Here is a 12,929-nt window from a genome sequence, read left to right as displayed (position 1 = left end):
AGTCGAACTGTAGATTCCATTCTTTCCGACCACGCGAAAATTCTCTATTTATAAGGTCGAGATTACACATTTTCGTTCCCCACTTCTCCTATATAGCCGATTTAAGTGAAGCCTAACTCTTTATTAACAACTTAGGATTTTCATTGACCCAAAATTTAATTTAGGGTAAATATTATAGGTGTACAAATTTGTGAATTTTCATTGTTTTAACCCTAAATATAACCAGTCCATTCGTATGACGATTTTATCAACTATTCAAATAGTTGGATATTATTGACTTATCAAAATAAACCTAACAATATTTCCTCACATCTTTTTACATCTCAAATTGGTTAGGTCGTAATATCTACAACAATGATGTTTTAATGTAAAAAAATATATTCTCTGAACGTGCGATTATTTACAATGAATCCGACCACGCGTGCTAATTTGTGATCTTTTTCAACACAAACAAAAATCACTTTTAACTTTCTCAATCACAATTTAGGATATCTTTCACGATTTATATATTGCAAAGAGTATGATATCAATATTTCAATATGTTGATGGAATTTATGTATTTCTCTATAAAAATATTATAACATCTAAAGCAATGGGCCCCAAAGGTTATCTCTTATTTATTATTTCATTATCTCCTTAAAAAAAAAGAGAGCCTAAATCCTTTTGTCTCTTTCCCCTCATTATCAGCAACCCCTAATTCACACCATCATAGCCCTCCATTCCTTCTCACATTTTTTTGCTGAGGATTTTAAGCTTGTGAGAGCTAATTTTTCTATGTTTATTGTCACTTCAAATTACTTCAATCAACCCTTCATCACTCAAGTCTAATCCTTCACTTCCCTTTACTTTCTTGCACACCACTTCCCCTAAAAAAACTACTAAAGAGATAGCAAATTTTCTAGTTCAATTAAGCCCAAACATTCGGCTAAGTTTGATCTCCTAGTTTAGGATACTATCCACGAGATCCTATTCTCGAGTGTGATAACAAGGCCATGTATATTCTTTATCCTATAGTATATGAAATTTTACATTTCTTGCACTTTACATTCCATTTTCCTTATTTACATACTCATCTTGATTTGGTGTGTTGTTTGTTCTATATGTTTGCTTAATACCTATTTTGCAAGCTACCATGCACGATCACTTAGTAGAATGTACCTAAGAGCTTACAATTTAGTAAGACAACTTGAATCACATTTTTGACAAACAAAACAAATTTAGGTCAATGGTGACTCCAAAATAAAAGAACATAGCTAATCATAATGAACCGAAATGGCTAAGTGTCATGGATTGGTATAGTTTGAGATAATCCGCAATGAGTATTATCATAATCTCGTAATAAACTCTAACTTCTCTAACTTGGCAAGCCATCACCCTAACGGACGCTTTATCCCCCCATCTTGTGTGGCTAGGATTGTGACACTCTATGCTCATCATTTGCATTTCCTCTTTTCCCCCCTTTTTTTCTTTCTTTCTTTGGTGATCAAGTAAGTCCACTTTATCTCAACCAATTCATTCTCATTCAAGTCAACATTTTAGATTGGGGTAAATATTGGGCTTTCATTCGAGTGGTAGGTCGATCTTTCCTTCATCGAGTTTTACAAAATGTCTATTTTGCGTGTGACCCTAAATTGGGGGTCTCATGTGATAATGAACTATGATTGTCATCCTAAATAGAAATGAAGTCATTAAATTAGGAAACATAAATTAATGATAAAAATATATGATGCAAAGAAATTGTATCAATATATGTGGAAAGAAAAAGATAAATTTTGACATTCTTTATAAAAATTGTTATAGGATAGATGTAACCAAATTTTGGTAATGAAGTATGTGAGAGATAAAACATTTATGGGCTTATACGTTTGTTCATGAGCATAATATTTGTATGTAAGTAATTAATAAATTTAGAAAGGAGAAGAACGAGCGATATTCCTTAAAAGTAAGATATTCTCTTTACATTATATAATAAGATAGATTTATTTTTGGGTTAATACCCTAAAAAACCTCAAACTAGTACACTTGTGACAAATTTACCCTAAATTATTTTTTTGACCACCAAAAACCCCAAACTGGTATACCTTTGACAAATTTACCCCAAACTGGTACACTTGTGACAAATTTACCCTATGCTGGTTTTCGTTAAATTTTATTCTCAAATTATTAAGTTAAATGACACGTGACAGTTAACCGGTATACCAATTTAGGATTTTACGCTCCATTTATCACAGTTTACAATTTTTATGATTTTTTTGTGGTATTAATCTAATTTAGCATAGGGTATATTTAACAAAAAATTACCAGTTTATGGTTTTTTATAGTCAATCGGGGTAAATTTGTCACAAGTTTACCAGTTTTGGGGTTTTTTATGGTCAAAAAAATAGTTTGGGGTAAATTTGTCACAAGTGCACCAGTTTGGGGTTTTTCAGGGTATTAACCCTTTATTTTTTAATGAACATAACAATACCAATGTCAAGGAACCGTTAGAGTTGGGCTAAACTTGTAATATTGATTCAAGAAATTGATCAAACAACCTCAAAGCATCTATAAAATATAACACTTGTTAAAAGTTTACTTGTAATCTCTCATACCACTTAGGACACATTTATTATGTGAAAAATAAATTATTTGAACTCAAACCCTTTTTCTAATATTATTGCTTGTATTGTTACAAAAATGAACAAAATAAAGAACATTTTCATTAATTAAAAAAAATGTTTAGACAATAATTGGTGTCGATGATAAAAATATTTTTTATAGAAAATTATTTCAAGATATATAAGTCATTATTTTTAGTTACATATTTTTTAAAATTATTCATTTTTTTTTTGCAAAATAAGCAAATCCTTTAATATGCAGGTTCTCTTAAACATCCCAGATATCTAGATATTTTCAACCCATTTAAAAATCTAACAATATTTCCTCACATCTCATTAATATATGTAGGGATGATGTTTCAATAACAAAAGTTTATTATGTAAATGTACAACTATTTATCACAAACATAAAACTAAGCTTGCTAAATTTGCCATTCTTTTCAGCATAAGCGAAAATCACTTTTAACTTTTCTAGTTAAGGTTGTCAAAATATCACAAGGAGTACAATGTCAAAATATCAATATATTAATAAAATCCGCATACCTCGTAATAAAAAGAAAACTAAAAGAAAAAAAGAAGTCAGAACATCCAAAGCATTCATCCTATTATAAAAAAAGAAGAAGAAGAAGTTGTGGACCCCAAAGTTCTATCATTATACCACTTTGTATGAGGGTTTAAAAGTTAACTTGTACTCTATTATACCACTTCGTATGACGATTTTATCAACTATCCAAATACTCAGATATTATTGACTTATCAAAATAAATACCTAACAATATTTCCTCACTTCTTTTACATCTCAAATTGGTTAGGCCGTAATATCTATAGTAATGATGTTTTAATGTCAAAAAATGTATTATCTGAATATGCAACTATTTATAATGAATCTAACCATGCTCGCTAATTTGTGATTTTTTTCAACACAAACAAAAATTACGTTTGACTTTCCCAATCACAATTTATGATATTTTTCACAATTTAAATATTGCAAAGAGTATGATATCAATATTTCAATATGTTGATGGAATTTATGTATTTCTCTATAAAAATATCATAACATCCAAAGTAATGGGCCCTAAAAGTCATTTCTTATTTATTATTTCATCATCTCCTTAAAAATAAAAATAAAAAGCCTAAACCTTTTTGTTTTCATGCTTTCCCCTCATTATCAGCAACCCCTAACTCACACCATCATAGCCCTCCATTCCTTCTCACACTTTTTGCCAAGGATTTTAAGTTTGTGAGAGATGATTTTTCTATGTTTATTGTCACTTCAAATTATCTCAATCAACCATTCATCACTCAAGTCCAATCCTTCACTTCCCTCTCTTTTCTTGCACACCACTTCCCCTAAAAATCTATTGAAGAGAGAGCAAGTTTTATAGCTCAATTAAGCCGAAACACTCGGCCAAGTTTGATCTCCTAGTTTAAGATACTACCCATAAGATCCTGTTCTCGAGCGTGGTAACAAGGCCATGTATATTCTTTATCCTATAATGTATGGAATTTTACATTTCTTGCACTTTGCATTCCGATTTTCTTATTCACGTACACATTTTGATTTGGTGTGTTGTTTGTTCTATATGTTTGATTGATACCTATTTTGCAAGTTACCATGCATGATCACTTATTGGAATGTACCTAGGAGCTTAAAATTTAGCAAGACAACTTGAATAACATTTTTGACAAACAAAGCAAATTTAGGTCGATGTCGCTCTAAAATAAAAGAACATAGCTAACCATAATGAATCGAGTCAGCTAAGAGTCATGGATTGATAGAGTTTAGGAGAATCCACACTGAGTATTATTATAACCTCATAATAGGCTCTAACTTCTCTAACTTGGCAAGCCATCACCCTAACCGATGTTTTATCCCTCCCATCTTGCATGGCTAGGATTGCGACACTCTATGCTCATCATTTGCATTTTCTCTTCTTCTTTTTTCCCCCTTTTTTTTTCTTTCTTTGGTGGTCAAGTAGGTCTAGTTTTACTCAACCAATTCATTCTCATTCAGGTTGACATTTTAGATTGGGGTAAATATTGGGCATTCATTCGAGAAGTAGGTCGAGCTTTTCTTAATCGAGTTTTGCAAAATACATATTTCGCGTGCAACCCTAAACTTGGGGACCTCATGTGATAATGAACTATGATTGTCACCCCATATATAAATGAAGTCAATAAATTAGGAAAGAGAAATTAATAATAAAAATACATGATGCAAAGAAATTGTATCAATATATGTGGAAAGAAATTTTTTTTTGACATTTTTGTAAAAATTGTTGTATGATAGATGTAACCAACTTTTAGTATTGAAATATGTGAGAGATAAAACATTTTTGGGCTTATATGTTTGTTCATGAGCATAATATTTGCATATAAGTAATTAAGAAAATTTAGAAAGGAGAAGAACGAGTGATATTCCTTGAAAGTAAGATATTCTCTTTACATTATATAATAATGTAGATTTATTTTTTAATGAACATAACAATACTGATGTCATGGAACCTTTAGAGTTGGGCTAAACTTGTAATATTGATTCAAGAAATTGATCCAACAACCTCAAATCATGTATAAAATATAACATTCGTTAAAAAGTTTACTTGTAATCTCTCATAACACTTATGATACATTTATTTTGTGAAAAATAAATGATTTGAATTCAAACCCTTCTCCTAAAATTATTGCTTGTATTACTACACAAATGAACGAACGAAGAATATTTTCATCGATAACAAAAATGTTTAGACACTACACTAATCATTGTCAATGATAAAAATTCTTTTATTATAGAAAATTATTTCAGGAGATACAAGTCATTACTTTTAGAAATATATTTTCTAAATTATTTATTTTTCGCATAACAAGCGGATCCTTTAATATATTAGTTCTCTTAACTATCCCAAATACCTAGATATCTTTGACCTATCTAAATATCTAACAATATTTCCTCACATCTTATTACATATACTACATACATGTAGGGTTGATGTTACAATAACAAAAGTTCGTTCTCTAAATGTGCGACTATTTATAACAAACACGAAACCAAGCTCGCTAAATTTGCCATCTTTTTCAACGCAAGTGAAAATCACTTTCAACTTTTCCAAGTCATATCACAAGAAGTACCATGTCAAAACATTAATATATGAATAAAATCTGCATACCTCCTGATAAAAACAAACTAAAGGGAAAAAAAAAGAAGGTCAGAACATCCAATGCATTCATCCCATGAACAAAAGAGTAGTGGGTCCCAAAAGTTCTGTCATTTACTTATATTATTCCATTATCTTCCTAAGAAAAAGCCTAAACCCACTCCATCCTCCCATGCTTTCTTCCCCACTCTTCCTCATTATCAGCGGCAGCCCCCTCCTCTCCCTCTCACCAAACGTTTACCGCCCACCGGAGCCCCAAAAAAAAAAAAAAATTAAAAATTAAAAATTAAAAAAAAAAAAAAAGTTAGAAAGAAAGAAAGAAAGAAATTGGTGCACGGACAAGACAACATCACCGAACGAACGATCCATCGACGGTCAAAGTTCGACCACAGCAAAGCCCGGGCGGGGGGGGCAGGGAAGGGCGGGCGAGAGGAAGAGAGAAGGAAAGAGAGAAAAGATGCCGTTTCCAAAACGCAAGGCGAGCCGAGCCGACGACCGAAAGCCGGCCCACGAACGGGAAGGAAGATCCGACTTGTCGTCACGCGCCCTCCCGGCGACTCTCTCTCTCTCTCACCTCCTTTCCGGAATTGCCCCTCCCCACCATTACGCACGCGTCTCGTATTCGTCACCGGCAGCCACCCAAACACCGACGCTATTCCCCACCCCCCCCCACCCCAAAAAAATCTCTCCCTTTTCCGCGATCGACCGAAACCCTAGCGCCGCCGCCGCCGCCGCCGCCGCCGCCGTTGCTGCTCCGGTGAACGACCGCCGACGCCGACGCCGACGCCGGCGGCGAGGAGGAGGAGGAGGAGGAGGATGGGGGACCTGATCGAGTACGTGTCCCCGTCGCCCACACAGGGCGGGGGCGGGGGCGGGCACGGGCGGCCGCTGCCGGTGAGGGAGGACTGCTGGAGCGAGGAGGCGACCGCGACGCTCATCGAGGCGTGGGGGCGGCGCTACGTCGACCTCAACCGCGGGAACCTCCGGCAGAAGGACTGGCAGGAGGTCGCCGACGCCGTCAACGCCCGCCACGGGCACTCCAAGAAGACCCACCGCACCGACGTCCAGTGCAAGAACCGGATCGACACCGTGAAGAAGAAGTACAAGATCGAGAAGGCGAGGATCTCGTCCGGCGGCGGCGGCGGCGGCGCGTCGCCGTGGGTGTTCTTCGACCGGCTCGACGCGCTGATCGGGTCCAGCTCGTCGTCGTCGTCGGCCGGGAAGAAGCCGTCGCCGTCGCCGTCGGTGTCCCCGCTGTCGCCGCCGGTGGCCCTGCCGCTGCCCTACAAGAAGACCTCGTCCGCGGTGGTGGCGGCCGTGGCGCTGCCGCAGAAGAGGCCGGCGGAGAGGGTGGACGAGGGATACTTCAGGAGGAATTACTCCGAGGTCGCGGCCGCTGCGGCCGCCGCGGGGGTCGACGACGAGGAGGAGGACGAGGAGGAGAGAGATGAGGATAGGGATAGCGAGGAGGACGAAGGAGAAGGGATGAGGAGACTGGCGAAGGCCATCGAGAGGTTCGGAGAGGTGTATCAGAGGGTGGAGGCTGAGAAGCTGAGGCAGATGGTGGACTTGGAGAAGCAGAGGATGCAGTTCGCCAAGGATTTGGAAGTGCAGAGGCTGAAGATGTTTATGGATACGCAGGTTCAGCTCGAGAGGATAAAGCACGTCAAGCGCTCGGGCTCTGATGGTGAGAAAATAAAAATATAATCTTTGCGTGCGTGCGGGTGCTATTTAGATGTTTGCTGAGAGCTTATCCGTCAAATTAGTCTTGGTTAGCCTCTTTATGTTTCTTATTGTTGTTTTTTCTTATGTTCATTTGCAGTATTAAGGTGACATCAATTGATGGGAAAAAGGAATATCGTCATTGTGGATCCCTTTACACAATGATTAATGGATTGTTTTCATTTTCATGGATTTCCAGTTTCTTACTTGATTCTGGAGATTCAATAATTTTTTGGGCTTCGTGGGTAGATGTCCTCCTTAACTGTTTAAAGTTCATAAAGGGTTACGGCGCATTGTCACTGAGGTCATTATACTATATAACATGTATGTAGAATGTGAGATGTTTTGTTCATGGTCAAAGCTTCATTCATTTAGTTGTCTAAATTTCTTGGAAAATAATTTTTATGGTCAGTTCTTTAATCTTTTTTGGTTGCAGGATTTATTGGTGAAGAAAATTGATGCCATCCCTGATCTTTTTATACAGATGCTAGGCACTGAACTTGGCAAATGCCTTTTGTTTGCATTAGATATCTTTAGTGGAGGGTTGGGGTGAGACTGGGGTGGTGTTTAATTTTAGAGGCATTTCATGTTATGCTTGACCTCTTGTTTTGTTAGAGCTGCGTCTGAGGATCAGGGTTCTAGTTTGGAATTGTCTGTAAGGGAATGGAATAGGACAAGCAGTGTTAGATGTCCATGTAGCCAAAAATATGGTCTTGCATCATGTCCTGAGTGATCGTGTTGGTATCTGTGGATCAGCAATTGTTTTTAACATGTACAGACTTAAAAGCTGTGTTAAGTTCTTATTCATGATTTCTTGAGACTGAGATATATGGTGGAAAATTGGAAGCACAGCCAACTGTTTTAGAAATTATTAGAAAATGTCCAGGTGACAAGTTATAAGCAAAGGCTCATAATATCAGACTACAGATATGACCTCTATCCCCTGTTTGTAGATGGCCGCCATATGCAGTCTACACATTCCGAATTCCATCTCAGTTTCTGCTTTGTGGGAGGGGGGACTCTGGAGAATGGAGTGGGATTAGGTCTGATCTCCATTGTCAGAACATTGTTGTTTAATGCTTTGTTTGAATTCTTGCGGTACATCGAAATTCTTTTTTTCAATGCTGGATTGTAACCTCAGTTTCTTCTCCTTTCCATGTGACACTACTGATTTCTTTACTGCTCTTTTTTATGGTCTACTTATATTGAATCCATGTGTTTCTTAGTGAAATGATCCTTAGCTACAGTAGGCTTCTATCCTATATCAATTAACTTGTCTTATCATGGGGCCTGCTGTGGTTATCATTGAAATTAGCAGCAGTATTTTCAAAGAGTTAAGATGGAATATTCTTTTTCCATCTTTTTTACTTTTGTGACGTGGGTTTTGTGGGTTTCAAGTCTCATGTTTTGAAGGTTCTATTATCTGCAACATAATGAGAATGTCGGCTTTTGTGTAAATAGTCTTAACAAAATTAAAACTTGACAGGTTTTTATTTCGTCAGTCCTATATGGCTATTTTTCTCTATTCTTTCAAGATTAAGCACATACTCCCGAAGGATGTCATTCAAGAAATGTAAATTGACCAGTATAGAAGTGTTGTAAAACCAATCACATTATTATTATTATTATTTTCCTTCTGTGAATCAAGTACCATGTTCCTTTATAACTGAGAGAGATATGAAGCCGAAATAGCTCAACATTTCCTTTCAAGTTGTTGACTCTTTGATGGAATTAGGGTCTATCCTGTTGTTGGACTGGCAATGAAACTGTTAGGTCTTTAGATCAAAATCAAGTTTGATCATTGACATGCTCGGCCAATGCTTGTAGTAGTGGTAGAAGACAATATTTTGTGATATTATTTGTGCTACTTTTGAATAATGACTTCGGACAATGGATGACTCATATTGTGATAATTTTCTATTTATGAAGTCGACATAGAATGAGGAGATGTTAGCTATGAGAATTCTGCCATCTTTTGATGTAGAGTTTAGGAAACTCTGGAGGATGCAGTGGGCTCTTATATGAACTCTGGCTACCAATTGGTTTCACAGATTGTCAGTAGCATTAGCTGGCATATTTTGCATGCTTGGATGTTGTACAATGTTTAGTTTGCATGACAGAGCAACTACTCAAAGAATTTTTTGATATTAAAGAGTGGAGAAATTTCCGAAGGTACTCCTAAATCTACATGTAATGGAGTGGTCAGCTCTAGGTTGATGCATGAAATTGCTTCAAGTGTAATGATGGCTAGAGTCCTCAGCCAACAGTATCAGCAAATCCTCTTGCTGATATTTGCCTTACTCTCTGTTAGCCGATTAGTAAATAGTGGCAGGTAGCCTTTAATGATACACCTCGGCATTTACTGAAACGGAAGAAGCAAAATCAATGAGGAGAACCGAATGGGAAAGGGAAGAACCTGATAGAAGCAACAGCAGATAGAAAGCTGAAGCACTGAATCTGGGTTGCATGAAAGTCAATCGAGCATCTATTTGTCTTCATCTTCTTTCCATGTATGTTAGGCTTTATCACATTTAGGGCTCTTTCAGCTTCAGTACTTAAAAGATAGATTTGCACCGTTGTGGAACTTCCAATTCTTGTTAAATGTCGACATCCATTATACCATTTGCACAGGGCTCGATGTAAAAGGTTGTTTCATTGTCTGAAGTTTGTGATGTTTTTTTTATTATTATATTCAGTTGATGATTGCTTGTTCATAAAGTTTTATGTTGACAAGGTTAGTTAACTCTAGTAGAGCAGAGGACTGAAAATCATCTTGTCCATTTGTTTCTTGCTTGTTGTTAAGTTCAACAAGCATTATGTCCTGCTAAATAATTGATGTGTAGGAAGTATGTAGCTCACCTAGACAAGAAATTCTTGTGATACTTTAGTGTGATGACCAACTGTTACTGGCCTATGTAGTGCTTAAATGGTAGAGCTAACGTAGAAAGATGCTGAGTTGAGGTTTGAGCATTTTAATGGTTTTGAAACATGATTTGCACTTCTGCTGATTAGTTTTGCAGATGCCGGTTTTTGATGATGGTTCTTTTTTTCCTTTGTGACAGATATTTATAGCTAGCCTTATGGAAGTGACGCCAATGTCGCCACCGTCGCGTCGATCCCTGTGTTGTACTTAGTAAGTGCACACTGAAGTCCAGCTGCGTCGCAAAATTATAGGTGGAGAAGATTGTCGGAGTAATTTAAAGTTAATTTTGCAAACCTAATTATCGCATAGTTTTTCTTGTGCAATTTCTGCCTGCCCTACTAGTTGTACTACCGTAACAATGTGAGTCTGTTCTTTTTCTCTTTTCGTCTTCCTTTGATTTTTCCCTTTCTTCTTTACTCATTTTTCTTGTTAGTGTCGTCTCTAGGAATCCCTGTTAATGAATGATTTAGGTGAGTTCGACTCTTTAATTAACTGTAGCTAGCGTTGTAGAAGGTACTGCTTCCGTCGTCATTCGCTGTACGAGTCTGTCTTTGACCTACGCGAAATGGCACCGTGAAGCTAGCGGCTGCCCGGTCAGTTCTGTGTTGCTCCGGCCTGTTCTTCAGGTGAGTTTGGGTCGCCGAGAGTCGGACACTTCTCCTACCTTGACATGGATTCTAGGATGCTCTTGCAAGTGAATTGGGAAAAATGGGATCCTGGCTCGGGATCAAACCTACCCCCACTCACTGTTGTCGCGCCATGCTTACTTCTGTCGACGGTCGTGTCGGACAGATGATTCTTCGATGTCATCTTCATGCTGATGCATGTAAAATTGAGAATCCAGCCATCAAAGCTACTCTGATTGAAGATTTGATGTGTCCGCAAAGTGCTGTGCTCTCCGACAACACGAAGTCGTCCTCAAGCCACGACAAGTGATTGTTTCCCTCTAGAAATCGAATTGTTACTAATTCGTTTCGACTGCTGCATTGGCTCTTATGATGAGTCCTTCGTCGCGAAAAACTGCAAATGGTGACATGATTTTAGAGTACTTGCTTGTCACGGGGCTATATCTACCTATCCTGTCTTCCATGGGGGCCTATATTAGAGGTCGTGCCATCGAAAGTGTCTGAACTTTTCTTCAATGAGTAATTCAATACCTTGAAGGTTTTTCTTTTTTTCTGATTAAGGGACTAGAATTTTCAAGCATGGTTTAGTGTTCAGACTTCAGTTAAGCACACGAAAGATTTGTTGATATGGACACTAACACGGTTATGTAAATTGTTCAATATCTCGACGATAGATTGTTGTGTGCGGAAAATAAGGAGAAACTCGTGGGGGTGAAAAGATTGGTTTTCTTCGACATACATCCCGGGCAAGTTTAGTAGCTTTTTAAGGTCCATTTGTTTTGTAAAAAATGAATGATTATGATAATACTTTTGTAATAAATGATTGATTTTATCGTTTATAAAAGTGAACGAATGGAAAATAATTTCATTATCCATGAAAATATTTAAATATAAATTATTGTTGATAATTAAACATTTTTCATTGAATAATTATTTTAAGATTTCGAGAATCATTGTAGGAAAATTATTTTTAAAATTATTTATTTTTTGCAAAACAAACGGAATAGAAATTGAATCATTTGCTTGAAGACAGGAGATCATATGGATGATGGTAGTTGACTTTAAGGGTGAGCAACATGGACCGACCGAATCAAGAACCATCTAGATCGGACTGAATTGATCGGTTGGGTCTGATTCCCAGTTTCTAAAAGTGGAGCCAGTGTTTTGAGCTGGGTTCCAAGGAGGGAATCGGATCATCCAGACTATTTTTTTTAATTTTTAGATGTCTCATGCACTCTTCATCTCCTCTTTCGATATTTCCCTTTATCCCATGGCGCTCATGTCTACTCTCCTCTTTCAATCTTTCCTTTTTTGTGTGTTTCCTTCACCTCTCATGGAGTTTAAGGCATTTTCTCATTTGAACTCAATCGGTTCCACTGAACGGCTTAGGAACCGGACCAATGGTCCTCCGGTTCAGTCCCCAGTTTCGAAAACTAGGAATTGGTCCCTCTAGTCTGGTTCTTAGTCTTGGGGTGGGATTGAATTGGACCAAAACTGATCACCCCTAATCAACTCTCAAGGTGGTTCTCTCTCAGTAATCAACACATTGTGAGTACACTTGTGATATCAACAAACTTTTGGGGTCAATTTAGGCTTTATCTTATTTGAAATTCTGATTTTAGACCATTAACCATTTTTATTTAAGCTATCCAACTCATTTTTTCCGCAAAGAATTCCTTTGGTGTCCAAACAATGACATACCATATTTTTTTCTCCGTGGGCTCTTAGCATGCTTGTGGTTGCTATAATAGCTCAATAAAGTATGATAAAGTTATTTTGCGGGAAAACTACCAAAACAACCCTCAACTTATTTTATATGTACCATTTTAGTTATAAACCTTTCAATTTGACTAATTTAATTCTAAACATTTGCCAATGTAATCTTTCCGATCAATTTTGATCGGAGATT

General features: G+C 37.3%; 1 protein-coding gene across 4 annotated transcripts; it reads left to right on the top strand.

Annotated features, from left to right (window-relative positions):
* Positions 1–6,135: 6,135 nt before the first annotated feature.
* LOC104445008 (trihelix transcription factor ASIL1-like) lies at positions 6,136–11,566 on the top strand. 4 transcript variants are annotated; one of them, XM_010058796.3, is made up of 3 exons: positions 6,136–7,436; positions 8,425–8,514; positions 10,534–11,566. In XM_010058796.3, the coding sequence occupies exons 1-3, from the start codon at positions 6,566–6,568 to the stop codon at positions 10,545–10,547; spliced, it is 975 nt and encodes a 324-aa protein (XP_010057098.2). In that variant the 5' UTR covers positions 6,136–6,565; the 3' UTR covers positions 10,548–11,566. The 4 variants fall into 4 exon arrangements, with proteins under 4 accessions (XP_010057098.2, XP_010057099.2, XP_010057101.2 ...); XM_010058797.3 differs by lacking the exons at positions 8,425–8,514; positions 10,534–11,566 and adding an exon at positions 7,908–8,311 and having other exon boundaries at positions 6,138–7,436; XM_010058799.3 differs by lacking the exons at positions 8,425–8,514; positions 10,534–11,566 and adding an exon at positions 7,572–7,841 and having other exon boundaries at positions 6,138–7,436.
* The last annotated feature ends 1,363 nt before the right edge of the window (positions 11,567–12,929 follow it).

Source organism: Eucalyptus grandis, chromosome 5, assembly GCF_016545825.1.
Source record: "Eucalyptus grandis isolate ANBG69807.140 chromosome 5, ASM1654582v1, whole genome shotgun sequence".
Taxonomy (NCBI): Eukaryota; Viridiplantae; Streptophyta; class Magnoliopsida; order Myrtales; family Myrtaceae; genus Eucalyptus; species Eucalyptus grandis.
The sequence above is the reverse complement of the archived record's forward strand: the minus strand, read 5'-3'. Positions and strand labels throughout refer to the sequence as shown.

Bases quoted from the DNA above. Each gene is read 5' to 3' on its own strand.
- LOC104445008 (XM_010058796.3), top strand. From the start codon at position 6,566: ATGGGGGACCTGATCGAGTACGTGTCCCCGTCGCCCACACAGGGCGGG. The intron at 7,437-8,424 runs GTGAGAAAATAA...CCCTGTTTGTAG, and splicing joins CAAGCGCTCGGGCTCTGATG to ATGGCCGCCATATGCAGTCT.